The sequence below is a fragment of the Balearica regulorum genome, chromosome 18 (genome assembly GCF_011004875.1).
Source record: "Balearica regulorum gibbericeps isolate bBalReg1 chromosome 18, bBalReg1.pri, whole genome shotgun sequence".
Classification (NCBI taxonomy): Eukaryota; Metazoa; Chordata; class Aves; order Gruiformes; family Gruidae; genus Balearica; species Balearica regulorum.
Window position 1 is genome coordinate 8,009,902 of NC_046201.1, and position 27,312 is coordinate 8,037,213.

At 42.0% G+C, this 27,312-nt stretch overlaps 1 protein-coding gene across 3 annotated transcripts in view; it reads left to right on the top strand.

Moving 5' to 3' along the window:
• The window catches only part of LLGL2 (LLGL scribble cell polarity complex component 2), a 33,685-nt gene extending 7,404 nt beyond the window's left edge, over positions 1 to 26,281 (top strand). Inside the window, exons 2-26 of one of the 3 annotated variants that reach the window (XM_075770269.1) lie at positions 154 to 261; positions 6,605 to 6,702; positions 7,695 to 7,776; positions 9,038 to 9,153; positions 9,774 to 9,932; positions 10,709 to 10,871; positions 11,048 to 11,180; positions 11,959 to 12,013; positions 12,207 to 12,361; positions 15,693 to 15,910; positions 16,412 to 16,479; positions 17,505 to 17,658; positions 17,767 to 17,871; positions 18,159 to 18,451; positions 18,701 to 18,854; positions 19,195 to 19,345; positions 20,039 to 20,155; positions 20,680 to 20,846; positions 21,587 to 21,851; positions 22,471 to 22,624; positions 23,285 to 23,322; positions 23,803 to 23,850; positions 24,379 to 24,421; positions 25,151 to 25,212; positions 25,605 to 26,281. In XM_075770269.1, coding sequence (XP_075626384.1) covers positions 187 to 261; positions 6,605 to 6,702; positions 7,695 to 7,776; positions 9,038 to 9,153; positions 9,774 to 9,932; positions 10,709 to 10,871; positions 11,048 to 11,180; positions 11,959 to 12,013; positions 12,207 to 12,361; positions 15,693 to 15,910; positions 16,412 to 16,479; positions 17,505 to 17,658; positions 17,767 to 17,871; positions 18,159 to 18,451; positions 18,701 to 18,854; positions 19,195 to 19,345; positions 20,039 to 20,155; positions 20,680 to 20,846; positions 21,587 to 21,851; positions 22,471 to 22,624; positions 23,285 to 23,322; positions 23,803 to 23,850; positions 24,379 to 24,421; positions 25,151 to 25,212; positions 25,605 to 25,612 — 3,081 coding nt within the window. In that variant the 5' untranslated portion in view covers positions 154 to 186 and the 3' untranslated portion in view covers positions 25,613 to 26,281. Of the gene's footprint in view, positions 1 to 153; positions 262 to 6,604; positions 6,703 to 7,694; positions 7,777 to 9,037; positions 9,154 to 9,773; positions 9,933 to 10,708; positions 10,872 to 11,047; positions 11,181 to 11,958; positions 12,014 to 12,206; positions 12,362 to 15,692; positions 15,911 to 16,411; positions 16,480 to 17,504; positions 17,659 to 17,766; positions 17,872 to 18,158; positions 18,452 to 18,700; positions 18,855 to 19,194; positions 19,346 to 20,038; positions 20,156 to 20,679; positions 20,847 to 21,586; positions 21,852 to 22,470; positions 22,625 to 23,284; positions 23,323 to 23,802; positions 23,851 to 24,378; positions 24,422 to 24,658; positions 24,714 to 25,150; positions 25,213 to 25,604 lie in introns of those variants that run through there. The other 2 variants (XM_075770270.1, XM_075770271.1) reach the window with 2 other exon arrangements.
• The last annotated feature ends 1,031 nt before the right edge of the window (positions 26,282 to 27,312 follow it).

Consider the following 27,312-nt stretch of genomic DNA (forward strand, 5'->3'; position numbering starts at 1 on the left):
TGTGGTATCGGGTTTTAGTTACTCGATAGCGATGTTGTCTCCTGCTGCTCTGGCTGATTTGTGTTAGTTGCTAAACCAAAATAAATAACCTACTTCTGCTTGTTTCTCTTCTCAGGCTGCTTTTGCTTATATGACTCTGCTTTTTTTGGTTAGGATTTTTGCTGCCAAGATACTACAGCAAGGAAGATGAGAAGGTTCTTAAGACCCGGACATGATCCAGTGAGAGAGAGACTTAAACGCGATCTTTTCCAGTTTAACAAGGTACAGTGCTTTCCTCGAACTTCAAGGCATATGTGTGCAAGGCAAATCTATCCTGAGCTACTGCACAGTGTAAAGAGATGGAAAAACTATTGAGTGTGGGTGGAAAAGTTAAATTTAGGAGAGGTGGTTTGTTCTCTTTTTTCAATTCTGTCTTTTTTTTTTTTTTTTCCTGATGTGCCTGACTAGTTTTCTTTAGGCTCACGAGCATGTTCTCAATTCTGGCTTTCGTTTTTAAGAAAAAGGATATTGTCATGCTGTTGAGTGGCACTTGCTGAAAGAAGAGATCTTCACAGCAGCTTTTATATACTCTTGAGTGTTCTGTAGTTTGTCCTGCTATGTGCTGTGACTACTTATGTTATAGGTAGTCTTTGCAGTACCTCTATGAAAGTAAATGTTTTTCTAACAATATGCATAAGCCACAGCTTGTGATGCAGCTGAAGCCAGAGTTCTTTGTGATTATACTTTGGGTTGATAAGTATACCTCTGTTTTTAAATGTGAATTTGAGTCTGTGGTAGAAATGTGGTAGCACCTAGGCAGCATGATGGCTATTAATAATGAATTTGCTATTATCTTAGTCTGAATCTGTATCTTTTTTTTTTTTTTTCCTTCCCTCTGTGAAGAGGAAAGGGCAATGGCTGTGCTGTCTATCCAACACTCTGGGCATTTTTCGTTTGAGCCCTGGCCAGGAACACAGTGCTTTCATCTTTGTAAATGCCTCATATTAATTCATTGCTAGGCTAATGGCTACTTACACCTTCACTGAGTATCAGAAATTTATTTGTAGGTTTTGTATTTCCAAGGTTTAAATGGAATTTTGCTGAAAGGTATAATGGATAAATGAAGTCAGACTAGGAAATAACCTCCTTGATTCATTAAAATGCTAGTGTAGATATATACTTATAGTGGAACTTCAGATACTTGAGATGAATGATTTAATGTAATTTGGTACTAAACCACACCATTTCCATTGCATACCTTCCTCCCATTGGGGAGACAAAAGGAACTCGAGCGCTTCAGACCTATTTTCTGCTTGCTACCATGAGGAAATGCTAATGCAGATACAGTAAAAAGTTCAGTAAATGAAGACCAGGATTGAGATGCTTGCATTTAGCTGAACGCAATGTCAGCTAAAAAGAAAAGACATCCCAGAGCTGGGTCAGAATTGCTTTTAAGTGTATAAAATTGCATATACTTTGGAAAAACCTTTGCTGTTTCAGGGATGTCTCTTCCTTGAATATGCCTTTCTCTTATGAGAATGTTTGGCTAAACTTTACCTGCCAGAGACAGACTAATTTGGATGATGCAAAACAGGGTTGAAAGAACTAGCTTTTGCAGCAGAGGGAAACTTCCAAACATATTAGAAGTTGGCATCAGGATTTGTCACTCCATTTGATTCAGTCCTGAAGGTAAATATTGCATCTTGTTTCTAGGGAGGTGACTAGTTTGGACACTTCCTAGTGGTTTACTCTCATAAACAACCTGGTAATTAAAGGCCTTGCAAAAATGCATTTGCACTTTTAAGCCGCAGTATCTTGTTCTTTTCTAACAAGAATCGGAAAGGGAATGAACATTATACCATTATATTATACTAGAGTCTTTTACATTATACATTTTCTTGCATAAAATTGGGGGGTTTTTTCCCCAGTCTTGTGTGTCCCATTCCCGTACTTACAGATCATTTGAAAGTCTGTAGCCTTTGATACAATAACATCTACTCACAGCTAGGTAGACTGAGATCTGGGAAAGTCAGACCTTAATTCTGACCTGTTGAAGGTTGTGGCTTTGAGGAGCCAAGAAACACAGTACTTTCTATGCCAAGACTGTCCTTGTCTGATGCGCTAGTAAAGCAAGCACATTAGTGCTGGTAAGCAAGTTTTTAAACGCTTGTTATTTGAGGTCTTTGAAACACTTCTAGTTAAGAACCTGCTTGGGAAATATTTTGTGGGACTATAAAGTTGCTGATCAGGGAAATTGCATGCTGTATTTGCACCTCTTCGGCATGTGATGCTGGTAGTGACTAAATGGAAGGTCTGTACCTTAAAAGTCCTGGGGATTCCTGCCCTCATTGTTTACACTGAAATTGCATATGAATGCATGATGCCGTGCAAGTTTAGTGTTAATATAATGGAATGTATTTGGCCATGCTGACCTAGTAATGGACTTCAATTAAAAAAGTCTTTTTAATTGGTGGTGGATTTTTTTTTGTTTTGTTTGCTCCCTCAAGTCTGAATAGGTTGTGATCCTTTTACTGTTTCCCTCTTGCATTTCTGTTCCAGATAAGAGGTGGTCCAGATGGTTTTAAAGGACTGGACTAGCTTTTCAAACTGTCCTCAGACAGTTTGTGTTTGTTTCAGAAAAAAACACCTTCCTAAATTCTGCTAGTCTCTTAGCTTTGCATATCTCTTTCTCTGTATGAGTAAGAACTTCCCATACTTGTGTGTACCTGTTGCAAGAATCTGTTTTTAGCTCAGTGGATAGAATGAAGGATAAGGTATGTGGACTTGGCAGTCTACTACTTTAAGTTTATCCTGCTTTTGGAAGTAGTATTTGGATGCCTTTGGCTCAGTCCAAGCCCTGCAGAACAGACATGTTCAGGCTGGCATTGTCAGACTAGATGATGGGTAACACACAGGTGAACCAGCCTGTCTTACAGCTGGATGTTACCAAACTGGGAACATTGCATTTAATTTATGGCTTTGTGTCGTCCCCCCCCCGTCCCCCCCCCCCCCTTTTTCAGTCTTCCTAATCCTTTGCTGATGGGTGTGATGGATAGCTTACCTTAAATCTGAATTAGTGTCTATGCAAAGTAGATTTAACACGCATAGGCTTCATTGTTTCTTCAAAAGACATATTAACAAAGTTATGGGGTTTGTATTGCCTGTGGTTGGGTTTGTCTCTGCTTTGTCATAAAACAATTTGAGAGAAGTGGAGATAAATGAAAGAAGCACTGAATTTCATCTGCACAGCTTTAGTGTGGGCTGGGAACAACTGTTAAGTTTGGCCACATTTTTTCTGCAGTAAATATGACTGACATGAAGCATTTCTGTTAGTTAATGCTGCTGACATCAGGCTTGCTTTTACCGAGTCTGACAAATCTGTGGTCTGAGGCAAATGAAAACGAAAGCTCCTACCTTTCCACAAAGAGACAAAGGCCCTTTTGAACAGGAGGGCACATTGTGGGCACTCTAGTTTCTTATTTCAGCTCTGCTGAAAGGCTCCATTGTAACCTCCACTGCCTTCTGCCCCCCTGGCTGGGTTTACCTGCTGAGCAGGTGAAAGGACTGGCTGATGGGAGCTGCCAGAGAGAGGGGAGGAAAGGAGGCCAGCCGAAAAGCTGACTTGATGTGATTTAACAACTGGGTGTAAATAAGTACTAGAGAAAGATCTGAGTAATCAGTACAGTGAATGTGAATGCCTGGCCCTGGTGGTGTCAAATACAGCCACAAAGCCACCCTGATGCCTTTCTTGCCTGGATGTGGAAACAAATGAACGACGTAGGAGGGAGTTATCTTCGTTAGGTCTTATGGGCATCTTGGTTGAAGATTCAAAGCTGTCAGAAACCATTAGTACACTGACTTTTGTGCATAAGCAGTTGTGTAACACACTGTGGTTGTTACTAATACTCTCTTCTTGTGCTTTTACATGTGGTACTATTTTCTGTGGCCTTCTGTTACTAACATTTACTTCTGGATGTAATAGTTACTGTAGGTTTTGCAAATTTGTCTATGGGGTGGGGAGGTACTTCAAATTTTCAAATTTGATGGAAAACCTGGAGAAAATTACCCTCCTATTAGTATTACTGCATGGTACACACGGTTATGCAGTTCATAGGTCTCATACTTGAAAATTAAAGTTTTTATTGACTTGTCTAATGTGTTTACAAATTAACACATCAAAGCCAAGATATAATTAGGGCAATATTAAGGCTACTATTGACAGCATCCTACCAGGCAGTACAGTATTGTATAAGTCATAGTTTTGTATTATAAGAATTATGGCTAAAGCCTTATCTTCTGGGCTGGAAGAAATCTCAGAATAATCATAGTTTCTAATTGGTATTTCATTGAAAATGACACCTAGTTGCGCTGATGACATGATGGTGACTGTGAACAAGTTGAAACTAAAACTAACAGTGGAATTATACTAGTTCCTCACTCTGTTTTGGGGCAGAGTGGAATGGTGTCTACTGCCCATGCTACATCCGATTCAATTAGATGTCTGATTTGTTTTTAAGATAACATGTTACCTTGAATCTTCTTCCCAGAATTGTATACCATAGCTACATATTCCCACAACTTTGATGACTAGGAAGCTTTTGTGTGTTTTCTCAGTAGCTATCAAGGTACAGAGAAATTCTTCTTTGCCTGGGCTGGATTAGAAAACCGCCTTGTTTCAATTCTGAGTCCATAGTTAAGTACCTAATTTCATACAGTCTCCTCTAGGAAGTTTTATATGTGTAACTAAGCAAAGGTTGGTTAGCAACAACTTCAAGGGTGACATTAAAAAGACTGACTTCTCAAAAATTGTTTTTAATAATATAAACTTACTTAACTTTTTAGAATATAAATAAGTAAGGCTGGAGATTAAGTTGTTACGAAGGGAAATAAATTCAGTGATCTTGGAGCCAGTAGTACTAATCTTAATTTACTACATCTAAAAGGTTAAAAATTAGTAACTACTCCTTTTCCCAGTCTTATGAGTTGGCAAGCAGAAAATTGGGAAATGCTCCAATATTTCCAATTTTATATCTTCTAAAATGGCTCATCTTCCCCTAATAGGACCTCAGACTGGAGTAACTGATGATTTAGAGGAAGGAGATCTATTTTTACAATTTATGAATTGTGATCAAATGGCTAAAACCTGAAGCAATTTGACAGACTGTGGAGTCAGCCATATCCTCCTATGCCTGTGTCTTTGAGCAGAAACAGTAAAAGGGCATTAAACTACCCTGTAGGAGCTGGGAGCACCTCAAGCTAATGGCATGACCACAGAAATGAAACTGGGTTTATTTGATTCTCCTGCAAGGAATTAAGTTGGGAAATCTCTATACAGGAAATAAAGTCCAGGTGTTACTTTTAGGTTGAATAAACCATAAAGCCAAGTGATGTGGTAACTCTGTCTGAAAGACATGATGGAAATGAGGATGGGAGTGAGGTGCTTACTTCTGTAGATGGAGGGTTATCTGATTATTTGTCCAGTTTGGGGGTGTTTTTTCTTATTTTGCGTGAGTGGTCTTCAGGCTGTTTTGTAACGTGTTCATATTCTGTAGCTGACCAACTTGCCTTAGAAGAACACATTTTCCAGAAGCTGTGACTGTAAGGATAACAATGTTTTCCAGGAAGTAGCCCTATTAATCTTTGGGCACGCAAATCCCTCTTTGCTTAGCTATATGTTGTTGAATGCTCATGCATGTTTTTCTAAACAATGATAATAGCTGTACACAAACACTTCTAAAAACTTGACTGAACTATTTTACAAGCAGCTTGGTTGCATCCTGTAAGTATGGTAGAATGTTATTCCGTAGTGTGTAAATGCATTGGCCATGCTAAGTGTGGTGTGTGCAACATGGTCCAAATCTTCCTCTTGGTGTAGTGTGAATTGTACTTTAGGGAAGCCACTAAGGCTGAGCAACATACTGCTCCTCATGATAGTAACTGACATCTTTTTATTACCAAATGGCTTTGAATTAGTCTGAGGTGGCCCAGCAGGGTCCTGCTCTCATTAAATTCCAGTGTTCCTTGTGCTACCTCTGGAAAATGGGTATCGGTTGCATTAGTTTTCCTGACTGCCCTGTAGGAAATCTGTTTAGTTTTCTTGATGAGCACTGATGTTCACTCAATAGTTCTTCATAGCTTTGCACCATTTCTTGGTGTCAGTCAACAAGAGGAGGTCATGAAGGCTGACCTTTGTGGAATTTGGCAGATAAAGCTGACCTTACAATACAGAGCAATTGTGTCAGACTTTGAAACTGTGCTGAGCAGTTGGTTTACAGAAGTAAAGTTGATGTGGAGTGACGGAGTGTATTGTGGTGACTGAATAAGCTGTGCTTATGCAGAATTATTTATAATCTTAACATAAAGAGCTGCTTGGGTTACTGTTTTCAGAGTATTTCTCTCTTGTTTCTGTTACACTTCTGCAGAGCCAGGGGTTCTTGGAATAGATTCACCCTCAGGCTATTGTTCAGCAAATTTAACCTGTGTTTGAATACTTTTCAACAGAAAAAGCTGCCATTAAGTGCGGTATTTCAGACTGCCGTGCCATATTTAACTGCTGGTTTTTATCTGTATACGACGATGCCTGTGAAACATACTGTTGATCATGATTTTTCTTTCTCTTTACCAGACTGTGGAACATGGATTTCCCCATCAACCCAGTGCACTGGGCTATAGCCCATTTCTCCGCCTTATGGCCATTGGAACACGATCGGGAGCCATCAAACTGTATTCTTTTGAACAACTTTGGCTAGATTTCTCTGACCTCATCAGAATGTGCAACTTTGAAGACACTGTAAAAAGTTAGGCTAAGTATAAATTTGCAAGCAAGGGTTTCTGAACGTTGGAACAGTTTGCCTAAGTTTGAAGTGATTTCAGTCTGATCAGAATGGGATTATCTTGCCAAGAGCTGAACTGTAGCTCAAACAGAAGCTGAGCTGATACAGATATTAGACAAGACTCTCTGCTCTTGCTATGCAGGAGGTCAGACTAGATCTGGCCTAAGTTGAGCAATCTTTCATGTTGTAAATTCCAGGGTGGTTTAAACATTTGGGGTAGGGTTCTTCCCCCCCCCCCCCCCCCCCAAGCAAATCTATTTCAAAGGTTAAAACTGGAGTCAGAGATGCTTTTAGCTTCCCAAGTTTTTGACCATCCAGACATTAAAGACCTAAACATTGAAGATGGTGACTTTTTTTATAGCTAATGATGTCCAGTCCGATTTTAGTGTATATGTGAAGCACTGAGGTGATTCCCATGGCACAGTACCAGCCAGGCAAGCTGTAAAACAGGCGTATCACTCAGCCCAGAAAGGAAAAGTTGGTGCTCTCTCTGCCTGCTTAATCATTCATTCCTGGTGGTGTTTGTGTTCAGAGGCTGAACTCCGCATGCGGGCGGTAGCCATCTGTCTCTTGGTTACAAATTAGTTAAGCAGGATTGCAGTGTCTGGGAAACCACTAAACATCTCTGAGAAAAAACAGGGTCCAGACACCTCTTCTGCATATGCTCAAAGGATGAAGTAAACTTCCATGTTCTCCTGTAGCGTGCATAACCTGCCACAAGCATATAAAATCAAAGGAGATTTGCATTGGTTCTTTTCAGTCCAGATCACTAGCATGGTTTCAAACTAATCTCTTTTCATCTTGCTTGCTAGCAAGCTTCTTATCAATTAATTGTAGCTGTAGGTCATCTTAAATACTGTAGATCCTCAACAAACTCTTCAGATATGGTGCTCCTGGGGTGGAGTTCATGGGTTTACATGAAGAAAACAATACTGTAATGCAGATTCACTTTATACCTGATCAGGTAAGTGTGTTTTCAGTACCTTTGTGACTTATGTAGACCTCTCCTAAACTGGTGCTGAGTTTGTTCCAGGCAACAGGGCTTCTATTATCAAGTATATTCAGATGCTACTTGGTTGGGAATGCTTATCACAGTGTATTTTGTGCTCTCAGCAGCACTTGTTGCTGTGGAGTTGCTTGGTACAACTTAAGCTTTATTGTTTGTAACTGTTAGTTGTTTATCTAAAACAACATATTGGGAATGGTAATAAGGCCAGAATAGTTCAGGCAATCTGCTGCAGAAGTGAGAACTTCCTTTTCCTTTTGCAGCCTTTCATTGAGTAGGACTGGGTGGTCTTTCTTCTGCAGAACAGTTAGAACAGTAGCTGCTGCTGAACTGCTTAATTATTTTCAGGAGTTCAAAGCTGTACAGCTAACCTTGCCTGCTCTTAAGCTTGTTGCCTTTGTGTGTTTTGGGGTATTGAATCTTGCTCCTGGGGACTGCTGAACAGTTATTGCCACAAATTAAAAATAGGAAGGTAGAATTTTCCAAACGTCTGGTGGCTGTCTAACCACTTTCCCTTCCCTTGACTGGCAGACTGGCGTCTTGGCCATGTACTTTGTTGCCTGACGCCCCCAGTATAGCACGAGTGGCCTCTTTATGAGAGGGATGTAATTCTTGAGGCGGTTTGGGGTGTCTGTTTGCTTAACTAATGGTATATGCTGAAACTCCCATGGGGAGTGTTGCACCAGGTGTGGCTTCAGCAGGTAAAATGCTTCAATTTGAACATACAGCCAGCAGGGCTGGGCTCATAAAAGGGCTCTGACACAACCCTCCAGAATGAGGTTGGACATGAAGAATGCAAGGAGTGTGGTGTAGTAGACTGTATCAGCCCCACCCAAAGCTGGGGTGTGTTGTAGCAAACCATGCTGAGCGAGAGGGTGGTTAGGTAGCAGCCTGCAGCTGCCTTGCTGAGCTTTACAGCATAGGCTGAGCTCTTTCAAAAAGAGCCTGAATCCTTGTCATCCCCCTCAGTGATAACCTGTGCCTTTGTTCTATATAAGAGGGTTTTCAGCCTTTAGGCTACTTCTTGTCTCCCCCCAGATCCCTTGCTATTAGCTAACAGCATTGCTGTAGTATATACCCACTGCTATAAAGAACTGTGGCTGGCTCTGCAGTCCTGTTTTAGCAGAGAATTATGAACAGCAGCAACTTTATTGCTAGATTTACTGTGTTATATTTAATACTGTGATTCTGAAAAAAAGCATATTGTGTGGTTTTGTAGTGCCAGCTGGTGACATTGCTAGATGATAACAGCTTGCATCTCTGGAGCTTGAAGCAGCACAGTGGAGCATCTGAGCTGCGGGAGGAGCACCGCTTCACATTGAAAGGGCCACCAGGGTAATCTGCAAGAGTGTTTTTGAGCTAGTTTGGGATAAGCAAGAAAGAAAACTCTGCTGTTGTTCCAGACAGAGCTTGTCCTGTTCTTACAGACCCTCTCTCCTGTGAACCCATTAAAGAGGCATCCGTGGAAACCAAACAGGAGTTGGCTAGGGCCTGGGAGACCACCTTTTAAGAGTTTTGTACCAATGTAAAGGGTGGCATCTTTTTTTAATACTGTGCATCCACTTCTGTGTGTACAGGAGATGTAAATCTTAAGGTTAAGTAAACCTAAGCATCTCTTAAGTCAGAGTTTAAAATACTGCTATTGATTTAGTTTCACTTGATCTTGCCAGTTTTGGGCAACCTATTATTAGCTCCTCTGGGGACATTTAAGAGAGGCTGCTGTAAAAAGGCATCTGGGTCTTTGTCCATGCACTTGTCAAAAGTCTTTTCAGCATAGGCATAATGTATCTTAAAGCTAGTGTTTTCCTCCTTCAAAAAAATCATGCCTGACTCAATATCTCTGCCTATAAAACAAATGACACTTGTAAATATCCCTGTTGAGTTGTTAGTTCTCTCAAGTTCAGTAATGATAGTCTTTTTGCATGCAGCTGACAAAAGTCTCTTTGCATCCCCAGGTCTCCACCAAGTGCCACGCAAATAACAGCTGTCCTTCCCCATTCCTCACGGGAAGTCCTGTATCTTGGCACGGAGAGTGGCAACATCTTTGTAGTAGAGCTTCCAGCATTCACAGTGCTGGAGGACAGGACCATAACCTCTGAAGCTGTGCTGCAGCGGTGAGTGAGCAGACAGGCAGTGCTGTGTAGAGGTGGAATCCCATTAGCAGACACATCCTTTGTTAAAATGTCACCCTAGATCATGTGTTGGGGCATCACTGTTGTGTTAAGCATTGTCCAAATCTGCATGACTCCTGTGAAAGTAACTTTTGGTCCTGGTACGTGTTAAGTAACAGTTTACGATCAACCCAGTACTGTCACCATGGAGGTACAGTGTATAGGCGTAACTATACAGATGACACTTGGAGTAAATCTGCAAACCTTATGCCCTGTCCCTTGTGTTTAGTTGTGAAAAAAATATGTTACGCTTAGCTGTAATGACCCATTTATTTTTTTGACCATTGGTAGAACTTCTGATGCTGTTTTGTCCAAATGACAATTTTGTCATTCTGGAGATTCAAGTGCTGCTGAAAACTGTCCTACTTCATGTCGTTGCTTCCTGTTGACATTTGCATGTTTATTCTGTAATGGTCACAAGAGAAAGGGTGGGTGATTCAGACTGTCTTTACACTCCTGCAGTCCTGGAATTCGTTGTAAACCTTGGGTTTTCCCTGAAGAAAATGGGACTGGATGCATGTTCATGTGGCAGGCCTGGTGTGATGTCTTACATAAGATTTTTCCGCTGCTTGAAGGATTTGTGAAAATAGTCATTCTTATTCTCATCTGTTTGAACTTTTTGTTGCTTAATTTCTCATTCTTATACCTTAATGTTATTACAGCCATATTGGGTTGTATCTGGAATAAATTTTTCTTGGTTTTCTCTTCTGCTTCTGTAGGGTACCGGAAGATTACTGTAATAGGCGATCATGTGAATTGGTGGAAGCCCTTCGGGAGCATCCTAAGAACCCTGACCAGATCCTGATTGGATACAGCAGGGGTTTGATTGTCCTCTGGGACCTGCAGAATAACAAAGTGACACACCATTTCCTGGGCAGCCAGGTATTAATTCAATCCAAGTCACTTCAGCAAGGGAGGAAGGGCGCTCTCCTCTCAGAGCACTCGGAAGACAAGTGGGTGCAGGGAGAGCCTGATAAAGCTTCTTTTTTTTAGTAAGAACGCATTGGCGGGGGTTAACAGCTCTCTGGAGAGCGGTCATTGTGTGTCTTCCTCTTCAGCAACTGGAGAACCTCTACTGGCAGAGGGATGGCAGTAAATTCATTAGTTGTCACTATGATGGAAGTTACACCCAGTGGCCAGTATCCAGTGACAACAGGCAGCCTGAGCCTCTGGAAAACCTTGTGCCTTATGGTCAGTAAGTGAGGTTTAATTGTTGTATATTCGTTTGAGCTTGTGTGGGATATTTAAGTCACGTTCTCCCCGGTGTTTAATCCTAATGGCAAAATGCAGAGCTGTCTTTTGAATGGGTCGTGAGCCTAGACTAAGGGTTTTCAGTCCATTTTTGTTCTTGGATTTTAAACTTCTTTACAATGTGGAGGTCTGTCCTGAACACGGAGAGAAAATTTGTTGAAGAAGTTAGTGTCCCTTATGAAGAAGAGGGTGGGTGATTCAGCTCTTTGTTTTAGTTCAAGTGTCCTGTTCAGCAGGAGTTGCTTGGATCTTCTGTAATTAATAGTGAGCTAAGTATACTTTTTGTTGACCTGAGCAGTGATGAAATAATGCCTCTGATTTGCTGAAACCCATCAAATGGGGATGACCTCATCTTTCAAGCATATAGAAGCTTCTAAAGCTCTATCACCTTTACATTAGTTTCAGGAATGCCAGTGTTTTTAACAATCTTTTCTAGTTAATCAGCTTCTACAGCAGCACTTCTATTCCCTGTTAGCCATCAGCAACATGATTCAAAACTTCCCCTGAGTCTAAGCCTTGTTTTGCTGAGGAATACTGTGTTCAATACATCTCAGAAGACTTGTCTGATGTGCCTTGGTCTGGGGAGGAGGTGGCGGTGCCTACTAATTCAGGTGGCTCCCCTTGACTTGGATGCTGAGGTGACCCAGGTGAAGCAGAATAAGAAATTTAATGTAAAGGCGCACTTGTTGAATTACAGCAAATAACTCTGTTCTCTTAGGTCCTTTTCCTTGCAAGGCCATCTCCAAGGTCTACTGGCAGACAACAAAAAATGGGTAAGTTCATGGTGTATCCCTTCACTCTCACCTGTTTAAAGACATTGAAAGGGTGCAACGCACAGTATCCTAAGAGCCCATTAGAGTAACATGATAAGAACTTTTTGTCAAAGTTTGACTTGCTTCATGTCTTTGAAATTTTCCTTACTCTTTGCTTCAGCACACACCACTCTAACTCTGTCTTTCTCTTAAGGGTTCCTTACATTATATTCCAAGGAGGGATGCCCCGGGCTAGCTATGGTGACCGGCATAGTATCTCTGTTGTCCATGGCAGTCAGCAAACGGCCTTTGACTTCACGTCACGGGTGATAGACTTCTTTATAATCTTCAGTTCAGAGCCTACTGCAGGTATGTGATGAAACGGCATTGCTGAGGAATTAGAATAGATGTGTTCGCATGTGGAAATCTGCCTGGTATAAATAGTGTATGACATATGAAGGAGGTCAGTTGTTTGGGGTTTTTTGAGACTTTAACAGAGTATCATAGAATCATTTAGGTTGGAAAAGACCCTTAAGATTGAGTCCAACAATAAAAGGGATTTGCCATTTAAAAGTGAAGTGTAAAATACTGGTATAAAGAATAGGCTGGTAAACAAATGCCATACGTTCCTCAAAAAATTAAGCTACTCCATTAATGACAAAATATCTCTTAAGCTCATGTCTGTGTAAGCTGGACACTGGACATAACCAGGTTGTGAAATGAGGATCTGAATGTAGCTGTTTGGAAATAGCACTTCAAAAGAGGTAATAATTAAAACCAGAATTTACTCCCACTGAGACACTGTTTCTTTTAATTACTACCTGGATTTATGATTAGGGCTCTGGGTAGTAAATCAGCAAAGGGTGACATAAAACCAAGGGTCAGTATATAGAGAGCTTAACTTACTGCTGGTGAACATGAATGTAAACAGTTCTAAAACTGAATAGCACTCATTCCACGGCTTGCTTAGAGCTTGTCAGATTGTTGTTTCTGTTGAAGAGCTTTGTTGCCCTTACTTCCACAGTAGCTGTAATGTTCTTTCTTTTCATGGAATTGTACAGGATTTTCCCCAAGAACTGTTTGTCTAATACTGGTGTAGTTCTTGCTTCTGGTTAACTTGAATTGAGTATAAAACGCTATTTCAAGCTCCACAAATGTGTAGTATTGGAAGTTGGGTCAGACCAAATCTCAGAAGTCTAAATGCTTTTTAGAAGCTTGTAGGCAAATATTCTCTTACTGAATCTTCCCAGGATTTCTAGTTTCTGATTTACCTAGTAGACTACTTCCCAAACTTATTTGTCTTGTGTACTGCCAGTGGTGGTGGTGGTGACAGCTCCCAGCTACACGCTGCGCGTAGACGTAGTGTGTCGATAAAGCTTGGCTCCCTCTGGCCTATTCACAAAGATCTGGGGGAGGACCATCTTGGGAGAGCAGGCATAAAGACCCAGCTTTTGGTTTCACCCTTGCCTCTCTCTCCAGACCTTCCCAGACCCTCTCAAGTGACTGAAAAAACAATAAAGAAATAGGCAGAACGTAACTGAGATGAGTGCCTGTATATGTTCGTTACAAATTTTTGCTACACAACACTGCCTTTTGCACTTTCCAAATGCGCAGAACCTATAGGTCTAAACCGTCAAGCTTAACAATACCATTAAACTTGAGGTACTGTTTAGCTTTATTAGCTTTTATTAACTTTCTATGAAGCTGTCAGAGCTGTGATTCTAGATGATGGAACAGAAGTCTTAAGGATGAAAGAAATCTGAGGGTTTTAGGTAAGAGATTGACTACTTAAAATACAATTCCTGGATATGATTAGAAGTCCTTTCGGATGAAGTAACTGAACTTAACAGGCTTTAAATTTATACTTTCCAAGGATTGAAATATCTAGTTAACACGACTTCTAGTGGGTACAGACAGGAGCTGCTACAGGAAGCTGAAGCTCTTGCACTTAGATGAGGAAGTTTTTTTACAATAAAATGAGGTTTCTGTGGTTGACAAGCTTCCTTGTGGCTGATTGCCTAAGCTTAGTGGATCTACGTAGCTTGCCTTGTTTGCCCTTAAGCAGTCTTTCCTGCAATGGCAATACGAAGGTATTAATTGTATACCAAAGCCACTTAATTTAATAAGCACAAAGCTTATGCGTTGTTTCGTGGTGGTAGCTGGTGACTTTCCACTACCCTGAATATGCTGTGGAAACAATTTTTAAAAGGCTAGCCCTTCCTGTTCTTTTTTTTTTTTTAAATTAGCAGGTGGATGAGTGTATGGCAGTCATGACAAATTCTAGTACGCTTGCTACCTGAGCAACTTAAAATAGATTCCTGCCATAAGCAATGAGCTCAGATGTGTGCCTTTGCAGGGCAAAAGAATTATTGTTAAAACAGTATATTTGGTTAATGTTGGCAGCGGCAGTCAGAGTGCAGGGCTGATCACGCATAATGTAGTACAGGTATGATATTTGTTCTGTTCAGAAGTTCTGTAGGCAACTGCAAGTGACAGCATATAAGAAAGCAAAGTAAAACTGAATATAAAACATTTTTTCATGAAGAAACTGAACTGATTACTGGTGTGCTATGGCTGTGGCTAGTCAGAGGTGAAACTTGGGGTGTCTAACTAGAGTGGTGCCAAGTACTAATTACTCAAAGTTAATTTTGCTGAGTGAACAGCCTTGGTATGTGCTTGCTTATAGACGTGCCTTCTTGCAGGTATATTCCAGGTAATCAAATAACTAAAGAAGGGGAGTAAAAGTACTGATTAGCAGGGAAGGGTAGTGAAAAGCTGCTAGTTTGTTTACAGCTCACTGTTTATCACACTCCCCCCAGTGTGACACATTACAGCTATGCATTCACTTAGATTTCTGTAGCTGTGTTAATCGTTATCGGTGTGAACTGCTTTGTGGTTTTGGTTTTCCCCACCAGTTGCTATTGTGGTTGTCTTGCGAATGTTACTGCAATGCTGTCCTTGTAGGCTAATTTTTTTCCCACTGTAATTCTAGTTACAATGGAAACTTTTTGATTGTCTCAGGTGTCATCTGTAAAGTTACATTAATATATTTCTTTTGTTTGTAATCTTGTCTAATATACATATGAGTTAGATGATGTTGACACTCTTTAAAAAAGCAAGTCCAGAGGATGTGTCACAACATATGAAAAGCGGGGAAAATGAAAAATAAGAGAACTGAATTGTAAACACTTGTCAGTTCAAGCAGAGGAGCATTCTGCAGAACCCAAAGCATTACTGTGTCTAAGCAGCTTAGCCTAGATGGACTGCGGTCCTCACAGTACTAAATGGGTCACTGCTGGGGTGTATGCATGTCTGTCCACCCCATGCTGTTAATTAGCTGTAGGTAAAGTCCTTTGAGTTTTGGCTGTTACAATGGTGAATATGAACTTGGGTTATTTAGCCATGTATGTTGTTAACAAATTTTTTATTCTGCAGTGGAATCTATAAAAAGTCACTCTGACAGTCCCAGGAGTGGTGTAAAAAAACACTAATTTGCAGTGTATCTGTTAGTATCTAAAAATCTATTAATATTAGTGCCTCAGTAGGCACAGTTAACACAGAAGCATTTAGAGGTTTTGCCAACAAAAATGTTTGTGTAGAGCTCTGTGATAACAGTTTTCAAATAAGCCTTCCAGGAAGCTTGTTTCTGTTAACCTTGGATGGTCATTTTTGTCAGCCTCAATGAATCTTGTTTCTGCAGAGTTTGATGACCCTTCTGCTATGGTGGTGCTGGCAGAAGAAGAGCTGGTAGTTATAGACTTGAAAACTGCAGGCTGGCCAGCAGTCCATCCTCCGTACCTGGCTTCCCTCCATTGCTCAGCCATCACCTGCTCACACCACGTCTCCAACATCCCACTGAAACTGTGGGAGAGGATTATCAGTGCTGGGAGCAAGCAGAACATTCACTACTCGAATATGGTACGGCAGCTTTAAATGTACATGTGTTCCCATGCATTTAAGAACAGCATGACTGCTCAGAATGTGGGTGGTCTGTGCTGCTGACCGCGTGCGGAGGGATGAGTCCCAACAGACGTTTTTCTGCCTCTTAATAGGGTCAAGAAAGGCTTTTTCCCAGAGCACCACCAGTACAGTCACTCACACTGGGGGATTAAAATGTGATATTTTTTTCAGGCTTTGACAAGCTAGAAGGAAAGTCTGAGTGTTCCCAGCTGTCAGTGGTAACAAACTTCTCGTTTAGAAGCGTGAAACTTGCGGCACAGCTTCTTGAGGAAATGTGTAGAATATCTTCTAAAAAGCACAGCTGGTGTCAGAACAGGAACATCTAATCCAAACAAAAGCTAACAGCATGGACTGTTTCACTGCCACTGGCACTGAAGTTCATGCTCTCCTGCTGACTGCATATTCTCTTCACACTGTCACTGCCTAGGAAGTCACAGTCTTCCCTTAATGTATTTGTAGCCGTGGCCGATTGATGGTGGCACCAACATAGCTCCAGATCCTCCACAGAGGGACTTGCTTCTAACAGGGTATGTACTTAACTGATTGACAGTCAAGGAGCACTTTCCAGTTTCTGTTCTTCCTTTTGAACTGAGGCTTTCCCGTGAGATTAAAGTCTGCTCATCTTGTAGGGAGAAGGCTGCAACTGCACAATACAACTTCTCAAGGCTGGGCTGCTAGCTTTGTAAAGCTACTCATTCTGGTACTGCAAACAGGTCATAATGTCCACAGATAACCTATAAAGTTGGCTTATATATAGTTCTGATGTGTTAACCGTTCCACCCACAAACATCAGTGTAGAAGTGCAGGCAGTAATCCAGACTGGTTCAAAGGGAGCAATGTAAAAGTGGAACTTAGTCTTGCAGGTTTTGAAAGGGGTTTTTTCCCCCTCTACCTTGCACTGTTATGAATCTCAAAAAAGAGGTTAGTTTGGACTCCTGTCTGCTTTGATCAGCATGAACAGATCTAGCTAAGTGGTAGAAGTAGTTAGTGAGAGATTGTCTCATCCCGTAAAAATGTATAATTTTCTTTTCAAAGTATTTCTAAGAATTTCTGTGGGCTGTTCTTCAGACTTCATTCTTGATGCAGCAAGTTGTTAGAAGTCCTTATCCTTATGTTGGTAGAATGTTGCCAATTTTCACCTGTAGAACTAAGATGAAAGCTTGATTTCTTTCTTCCCCTTTTACCTCTTCAGTAATAGTATTTTTGTCAGTTGTTGTTCCTTCTGTATGCTAAGCTAGTTTCCTTTTCAGTGGTTTTGGAGTAATGTTAAATTGTGTGAGAACAAATGGGATTTAAAAAAGCCAACCTAAAACAAAACCAACATACCCCCCCACCCCCCCCAAAAAAAACCAAAAAATAACCACTGACAAAAAAAAAAAATCCCCAAACTTTTCTCTTGAAGCTCTAAGTTGCCACAGCTCAGGGCTTTGCAAACAATGTGATTTAATCTTTGGTTGTGTGTTTTCTCCTGGTTTTTTTTTTTTTTTTAATCCTCCTCTGGGTGATCTGCTGTTCTCCCGTATAAGTGTTTCTGTAACCCTCCTGCATACAGGCATGAAGATGGCACTGTGCGGTTTTGGGATGCATCTGGTGTCTGCTTACATCTCCTTTATAAGCTAAGCACAGTGAGAGTATTTCTCACCGATGCTGATCCCAATGACAATATGAACACCCTGGGTGAGGACGACTGGCCTCCACTTCGCAAGGTAAGATAGCTATTCCTTGTGGAAGCTTTCTGAAAACCTGAGGAATTTTGATTCTTGTCCTAGTTAATGCATCTGCAAAGACCAGCCACTGTGTGTTCTCTTGCCTAGGTTGGTACCTTCGACCCTTATAGTGATGATCCTAGACTTGGGATCCAGAAGATCTACCTGTGTAAATACAGTGGATACTTGGCTGTAGCTGGTACAGCAGGACAGGTATTGAAATATAAACTGTCATCAGAAATCTTGCTTTTAGTTCAGGTTGTCACAGTGCAACTGCGTTAAAATCGGCAATACTTATTTCTATAGTGGTAAATTGATCCAGTTGCTGGAAATGTTGTTTCATGGTTATCCGCTTTCTCTAATCTGCATTTTAGACTTTATCTAATGCTATTTATCAGCCCTGAGAGATGCTGTAGTTTTGCATCTGCTGGAGTGGCCTGCAGCTTGGAGGACTGCTTGAATTGTAAAAGCTGTAGCAAAGTTTGTCCTCTTCCTTTCAGGTACTGGTGATGGAACTGAATGATGAAGATGCAGAACATGTTGTAGACCATGCTGAAGCAGATCTCCTGCAGGACCAAGAAGGCTATCGATGGAAGGGTCATGAGAAACTAAAGACTCGAGATGGAGCTGTTCGATTTGAAGCTGGTTTTCAGCCATTTGTCCTTGTCCAGTGTCAGCCACCAGCTGTGGTCACCTCATTGGCCCTTCACTCTGAATGGAAGCTTGTGGCCTTTGGTACTAGTCATGGTTTTGGGCTTTTTGACCACCAGCAGAAACGACTGGTCTTTGTCAAGTACGTACCTTCTTTCCAGGACGTCTATGGTAATCTTCTGTTAAAGATGGCCTGGAATTGCTAGCAAAGCAAGTAGTGATAAGTGATTTCTGAAGAGCAGTCAGTGTAGCAAGAAACCCTGCCTCTGTCCTTGCAGATCTTCAAGAATATATAAGCATGTTCTGACGCTTGTGCGTGTCCTGTTGGACTCTTGGGAGTGATTGCCACCTAGTAGAAAGTGACCGTGTGCCTACTGTCTCCATCTTCCAGGTGTACACTGCATCCCAGTGACCAATTGGCCTTAGAAGGCCCACTGTCTCGGGTGAAATCCTTGAAGAAGTCCCTCCGTCAATCATTTAGGCGGATCAGAAGAAGCCGGGTGTCCAGTAGGAAGCGACGAGGAGGTAGTGGAAATGCCTCAGAGGTGAGAGGTTCACCTTTTTGGGGTCCTGTCTGTTTACAGCTTGGAGCATGCAGAGTCCTTATTAGACTGCCTAGAGCAGGAGGTGGTCTGCAGTCCTGCTATAGTATCACTAGCTACTGGTATAAGGGCAAAACTGGCAAATTCTGATGATGCTGTTAGATAAAATTAGTCACATTTTTAGAGAAAACATACTGTCTATAGTTGAACATATGATGCAGAATATACCGGTTCACTGGTATGATGGTGCTTTCCCTTTCTATTGCATTGCTGCCACTTTTACTATCTGTGTCTCTCCCCTATGCCTTTGCCTGACTGACAAAATGTCTCCTCATCTTTGAAGGTGCAAGAAGCAAACGCCAAATTTGACCAAGACGCATTGCAGGAAATGGAACTGGCTCCAGTCCAGCGGAAGATTGAAGCCCGGTCTGCAGAAGACTCTTTCACTGGCTTTGTGCGCACCTTATATTTTGCTGATACCTTCTTGAGAGACAGTGAGTAGAAAAGGCATCTCTCCTTTCTTCCAAATGGATTTTTCCTCCTTCTGCCAAGGAATGTATTAGGATTTACTGCCAGGAAAATTCAGCACCTTCTGTGTCCTACTTTGTGTTATGCTGGAAAAACTAATATAGAACAAGAGCATATGTTGTCATGCAGAATTCTTATTTAGTCATTCTGGCTGCTGGCTGGTCCAAGGCAAGTGGTAGTTCATCTTTGGATTCAGCCTTTGTGTATGGCTTTCAAATGTGCTGGAATGACATCTGACTTCTTGGTATAAGCTTTTCCTGGTCTCGTTACTCTAAAGTTCCCTGCTGCCCCCAGCAGAGCCTTTTAATTTTGGTGAGGATGGTGGCTGGTTGTGCATCAGAGACCAAACTGATATCATGCACAAGTTTAGTCTGCTCATACGGAATATAAATATGTGAAAACTGGATGCAGCAATTGTGGTGTCTAATGGAAACAGCACTCTGTTCTCTTTATTCATCTGCCATGTCCTTTATCAGGGCTGCTGATGGATGCATATTGGGAAAAGAAGTGCTAAGAACCTGTAGTTTCCCTGGCACCTCTGCCCTAATAAGAAGATATTTAGGATGCAAACAGAGGGAGGATGTGTATAGCTAGTGGAAAGCAGTCATCCCAGGATGTTACGGGTGGTGCCTTGCTCATGAGCCTTCTTATTGCTCCAGGCTCCCGCCACTGCCCGTCCTTGTGGGCAGGCACCAATGGAGGGACAGTCTACGCCTTCTGTTTACGTGTTCCTCCAGCAGAGAGGAGGATGGATGAACCTGTCAGGGCAGAGCAGGGTAAGTATGCCTTGTGAAAGCAAGGACCTAATGGATCTGAGCTATCCTTCGTATATCCAAGAGTTATGTACAGAAAAGTAAGGTAGCTCAATTGCTGCTGTTTATCAGTGAGTGGAGCTAAATTTAGCAGTGTCTGAGCTAAGCCATGCTAACTGCAGCAACTGAAGTGAAGAGTGAGTGAGCTCCAGCACTGCCTCACATCCCTTAGTCTCATTTCCTACTGACTTCAGAAATCTAAATTTGCATCAGCTGTCACTGAAGTTTACCGTCAAGCCTCAGTGCACATGTACCTTATTCTGACGGCTGGACCTGTTATCTTTATGTAATAATAGTTACTGTTTAACATGAACCAGTTCAGTCAAAATACCCTTTAACTACTAAATCATTTTAGGCAGGGTTTCTACAGCCACACTGTGTAGGTCTCCAGCTCTGAGGGGATGCGAGTGAGGCGCTAACACAGTGTCTCTGACTGGACACCTGTTTGGTTTTTCTGATTGTTTATTCTCCTCATCTTGCTTGTCTAGCCAAAGAGATTCAGCTGATGCACAGGGCTCCTGTTGTGGGTATACTTGTCTTGGATGGACGCAGTACTCCCCTCCCAGAACCTCTAGAAGTAGCACATGATCTTTCTAAGAGTCCTGATATGCAAGGCAGCCATCAGCTGTTGGTGGTGTCTGAAGAGCAATTTAAGGTAAGTATCAACCAGGAGGTGCATATGGACTGCACATAAAATCTGCTAGAGCCGTGCTCAGTGGAAGGATAACTCTTGGGAGTGCTTGTTCTTCTGTGTCTGAATAACACCCCTGGGACAGCATTTCTGTTTGGTGCAGTCCATAAATCAGGTGTGTGCTGACAAATTGGGTATTCAGCATAGCGATGCCCATGCTGAACACAATTTTATTCCTATATTACATTATATTCTTTGGACAAGGCTGCTTCTGCTTTTGGGACAGACCTTTTGCTGTGGTTAGTACAGAAGCAGGAATTGGTAGGCATTTCTGCGAAGCAACTAAAAAGCTTCTTGTTTTGCACACTAACCTAGTCAGCATAAAAGAGAAGACTTAATGTAGCTTGCTGTAGGCTGGCCATGGCTTTTTAATGCGGAAGAGCACACAGTTAGTGTAAACCCTGTTCTCTTTCTGTAATGATTTGTAGCCAGGTATGGAGGGGTTTTGAAAGAACTAGGGGAGAAATGCAGTTTGCAGCCTGAAGGGTAAAACTGCTTGATGTCAGAACAGAAACAGATTCTAACACTGACTATGGCTGATTACTACTTGTCCCATGAGCAGGGGGCCAGGTTGACTCGGATTACACCTGTGTGTATTTGGTGTGAATAAAAACATTGTTAAAGAAGGGAGCAGCAGATGCCCTGTGGCTTGCGTGCTGCCATTGTGCAGGAAAGAGCTGTCAGTGTCTTGTTTCTATTGACAGGTATTCACATTACCCAAGGTTAGCTCGAAACTGAAGCTCAAGCTGACGGCCCTGGAAGGCTGTAGGGTACGAAAGGTGACAGTTGCAAACTTTGGCAGCTGCAAGACTGACGATTACAGTGAAAACGACCTGGCTGTTCTGACTAACCTGGGAGACATTCAGATCATCTCACTGCCCTTCCTCAAGTTACAGATCCGCTACCCTTGCATCCGTAAAGAGGATGTGAGCGGCATTGCATCCTGCGTCTTCACCAAATATGGCCAAGGTAAGGTGTGCTTCTCCCAAATCATCTACCTCTGTTGTGCGTTTGAGACAATGGAAAAGGGATTTTAGGGCTTAGTGTTAAGAACTGGCTGTGTATACATGTGAATATTACATAAATAAGTCCATTATATGTTTCTGGCCAGTACCAGTTGCCAACATGTACTGACGTGAATTAGTAGAAGCAGAAGTGAGTTTATTCCATCATTGTTAATGAACACAGGGGTCTTTGGTTGACAGGTTGGATGGTAGCTTCCATCTGACTGCCCTCCTCTTGTCTGGAGTCAAGAGGATGGCTCTCTAAGCAGCAGGCAGTGGGGAAATCGCTGCTTTGCAGTTCAGTTTTTACATCTTTCTATGCTGCTTGTCATAAGTGACAACACAGGACAGTACAATTACCTCTTAGCATAATCTGAAATTGCCCAGTCTCTAGGCTAACCAGTCCTTGGGAAACTGGGGTAATATCTTCCTCAATGATTCCTCCTGATTTAGATAAGATGAAATGCAAACCCTTTCTGCCAAACATAGACAATGCTTAGATCTGTGCTTGTTTGGATCACCTTTAGTTCTGGAACTCTATTCTTGGACTTGAGAATTGCTTATGAATTCCCAATCATCTGTAGGTTTCTATCTGATCTCACCATCGGAGTTTGAGAGGTTTTCCCTTTCTACCAAATGGTTGGTAGAGCCCCGGTGCATTGTGGACATGCCAGAAGTTACAAGCAACAATCACGTACACAACAAATCTGGCATGGAGAATGCTGCAAGAAAATCCAGGTAAAGTCTGTAAAACTCTTGCGCACTGACTGTGTCTGAGTAGTGACATCTAGTCAACTGTTTCCAACAAAGTTTTGTATTTTATAGAGTATGTAGTCTTTAAAAAAAAAAAAAAAAAAGACGACTTTGAAGTCTGTTAACATCATTCCTAGACAGATTGGCATGAGGAAATGTAACCTTCTCCCTGATGGTTTTCCTACTTGCAGTACAGCTGGTGGGACAAAGTAGTGAAGCATTGGAAATTGGTAACCCTAAGACAGAGCCATAACCTGTAAGCTCTGGATTGCTTTACTTGTTCCCTAATGATGTGTCTGACTGACACTTGACTCTTGCATATTTCAGGGGCTGTGTGCTACTGATGAGGCTGAACTGTTGCTCTGTGAAGGGAAATCCAGTGTTCCTCCTTCTCCTCTTAGAACATCAACAAATAACAGTAGATCTGACACTCATGGAGATCCCGTAGGAATTTTATTCCAAAAGTTTAGAAATGTTCTGCATCACCAACATGTGATGAAGCCCTTCCTACATTCTTGCTCAACAACCCATTTAGTTAGCATGCACTGGAGCTTCTCAGAGCTGCCAAGAGTATATATGAATTCTCTGCACCCCTATGCCTCAGAGTCAGTGATGGTTTTTTTTCTGCCTGCTTTCCTTTTCTAGGGGATCGGGAAGGAGTTCAGGTGACTATGGAGAAGATGGTAAGCAAAAAATAATTGTACTAAATGTAGCACAGTGATGTGTAAACCCTGAAGTATCTTTTCTGTTGCTACAGTTGATATTTTCTGCCTAAGAAAGGGGAAGGTAAGGAGGGATGCAAGGGAAACACTGTGACCTGCATGGACACAGTAGTTGCTAGCTCTGAAGCAAGTTGCATGTGGCAAGATTGCCTTGAAAGGATAGAATGTAATTTCTGCTGGAAGGAAGAGACTGTGGGAAGACCAGGACTGAAATTACAGATGAGATCCTCTGTTAGCCAAACTAGTATTGCTGGAAAATACAATTCAGTATATGAGAGGCTTTAAGGATTAGTTGTGAAGCATTCAGTAAAGTCAAAAGGTACTTAAGAGGAAAAAAAATAATCCAGTTCTGTTGTGGGTTTTCAAAACTGTACATATTTCATGAAAAGGGGAAAATATTGTTAGGTAACAGCTGTTTTCCTATTTTTTTTTTTTTTCCAGAAAGGAAGTCTGGGAGGCTGATGGAACATGCCTTACTCAATGACGAAAGTGAGTGAAATGAAGTCTTGCTACAGACAGGACAGGTGCCTTTCTGGGTGGGAAAAGAAGAAACTGCTGGGAATTTTGTGGGCTCCAGTGCTCAGTTCCAAGGGATCTGCAATTGCACAAGACTGGTAGAAATATTGGGTTTTCATGAATCAGTAGAAGTGAGGGGTTGGGCAGATAGTCCTTCAGGCAGGCATTGTTCCACATAGCTGCAATCACTGCTGTGATAAGAGAAGGATCTTTACTTTCCAACAGGACTTGTTTAAAATGACAGCTCGAACAGACTGTTCCTTTGGGGCTCTGGCATACTGGGACTGGCAACATTTCCTCTGGCAAATGACTGCTTTGGTCCTTTATGCCAGCCTGTTCAGTATAAATGTAGTACTGGCAATGATATTATAAGGTCTGACCTCTGGGTTGTGGGAGGCAGGTTTTAAAGGCTGTTTGAGGGGAGTTGGAATGTGGCTAGGCTGCTACCTGAAAGCAGATCTCCACTGGTTTGACTCACTGCTTTAACCCTCTGCTTTCCAGAAGTCCTGAAGGAGATCCAGAGTACTCTGGAGGGGGGCAGAGGGTGAGTATCAACCAACTTCTGCTCCTAATGGGTGGGGCTGGCAAGGGAGGGCATTTCTAGTTGAAAGCAGGGGGATGCCCAACACGATGGCAGGGATCCTTGTGCTGGAATCTGGTCACGTATGTGTCCCACAAACTACCAAAGGGCAATAGTAAGAGAGAGGCAGGTTCTCTTTCACATGTTGTCCCTTGACGTTTTTTATGAATAATGCTTTGTCTCTTTCTCTCCGAAAAGCAGGAGAGATCACATTCCCACATCCCAAAGGAACAGGACTCTGAGTATTCGCATACAGGTTTCTATTTGTGTCAACCCATACTGATCTAAGGGCAGGCCACATGGGCTTAGTTGGTCAAGGATGGGACTCTGGAGTTTTTTAATCCTGGCTTGACACTGTTACTTGGACGTGTTTAGTATCTCTGCTCCCATTCTGTCTATACAATAGAGCTAAACTACCACCATGGGTGCGGGGCTTTATCTTGTCTCCCTAGAATACTGATGTTCAGGTGACAGGGGCTACGGAAGTGTAGACAAAGGACTACTGTTTGCAACGGATGCAGGAAGCTTGGTGGGATTGGTAACTGCTGGTGTGTAAGGATAAGTGACTGCCTGACATGCTCTGCTCTGCGCGCTTCCTCTGGACACTACCTAATCCTGGTCTTCTGTCAGCAGCTGGGAGTGGATGGGATGATGCTGCATTGCAGTAATGAATCTTTTCTTGTGTCATTGCAGGAGCTATGCAGAAAGAAATTTGGCAAGAAGTCCATTAGGACATGGACTAAGTAACGGAGGAGGTAGGTGAGGCTAAAGATATTTCAGGCCCAGTGAAGTAGCCAAAGGAAGCAGAAAGTAGAACGGAGTTTATAAAATTCAGCTTATTTAAATGGTTTCTGATAGTGCAGATCTCTGATCTGAATTTTTAGGATGGGAATCTGCTGGCTGAGTGATGTACTAGCACTGGTCAGCACCTTATGTACCACACGAGTAAATATACTGCATCAGTTTTAAAGGAAGAGCTAAAAATGCTTTGAAGGCTCCTGCCTAACTCTTAACCTTACCATAAAGCAAGCTGGAGAGGTAGCCAAAGCTCATAGCAATAATCTGTTGAGTATATCAACTCACTAGCTCTCATTAGCTTTCAACTTTCTGTTTTCTAAAATGGCTTTTGCATTCTTTTATCCCAAAGCAGATTGACCAGAATTCATCAAAGGACTTTCTCGTGTCGGATTGAGTGCCATAACACTACTGATTGGGCAAACCGTCCCAGGGGAGAGGACACCACTGCTTCCTGCATTGCACGCTATGAGCTGCAATGTGCATGCACGTCTGCTCTGCCTCCCCTTTTAGTGCCTCATTAGAGACATCTCCTCTTGGAGCCCGCCTTGCATTAGGACAGAAGTGGATCGCCAGGTCTGATGCACCAAAAGCCTCTGAGTACATCTAACTTTTAAATGTTTGCACATTTCTCTTTTCTACTGGGCTGGGTTTTAAATTATAAATGTTACTGCCTTGGTGCAGGATTTTAATAAACGCACACTGTTACCTCCAACTGGTTTAAAATTATTTTTTGTACAATTTTTTAAAATCATATGGGTATTTCAGTTTTAACAGAAACATTTTAGAAATTTACTTTTTAAAAAGAAACATTAAATAATATATGCTAGATTCCTGTGACTGCTGTATATGGTACCTGAATGAGTAATTTTGGTTTTTGTTTGTTATGGTACTGTTAACTGGCTTTATGGATTTGGGTAGAATCTATTTTTGTAGCCATTCAAATCAGAGGAAAACTAATTGAACTTGATTTTTGTTTCAACACTGCATTGCTCTTTTTTGGAAATAAAACTCTGAATTCCCTTTTGTGATCCTTGTCTGTTCTCATATCTATTCTTTTCATCAGCAGCTTCATTCACATTGGCAACAGGCTCATGCCCACTTACCCCTTGAAGATGAAGCTGTCCCTCTCCGAGCTGTAAAGGCAAAGAGCGCTCCTGGAGATTAAGTGGCCTTGTTAAGCAAGGTGGTGGTTTGGAGAAGACGCACGTGGCAAGCAAACTGATTGTATCACTCCTGCAATCCATGCATCGTGTTGCCAGGAAAGGGCACTGTTTCAGAATATGGTTCCCAGAAGGTCATCTGCTAGCTTATCCTGAAATAGCTTGGGTGATAACACACTGAAAGGAGAAACAGTTGATCTGGCAATGCTGCTTACTTGTCAGCCAATGGATTTTTGATTGAAACTGGTGAAACTCTGCGTAGAGCAGTTTGTTACTCTTTAAACTGTTTGGTTCTTTTGTCCCTAATACCACTTTCTTCTTTTCCAGCTAAGAAAAAGAACAGAGTATTCTCCAATTTCTCTCCTGTAACTTGCTTGTATGAGAGTCAGTGAGAGAGAACTAAATCCTCCCAGACTGGGTGCTGAGCTGTCATCCTTGGCATGCTTTGGAAACCTTTCTTTGCAAGCCCTTTTGTTTTGAGCTCTGTCTTTATCTTCCTGAGCGAGGCAGAGGGATCCTTTTTTTCCTGAGGGTGGCACTTCCTATTCTGCAGGAGAATATGGTTGCAGAGTTGCTGTTGCTCCGGTGGCATTTCAGGCACCCTTCCTCCTAGAAGTATTAGTATCTCCTTTGAGACCTAATTTATTGCTAATGAGGGTTTAGAGAGCCTTCTCTCCTACTCAGTGTGGTCTGACAAACTAGTTTCCATTTCATTATTTCTACTAGCTTCATTATTTCCTTGTTTCTATTGCTGCAGGGTTGAGGCTAACAGAAAGGTGGCCTGCTGTTTTTCCACCTCTTGTGCCAGGCACTGATGCTGCAAATTTACAGGAAGTTATGGTTTAATCAGCAGCTCCTGAGCTGGTGTGATCCTGTGTATGTGCATCATCCTGGTGC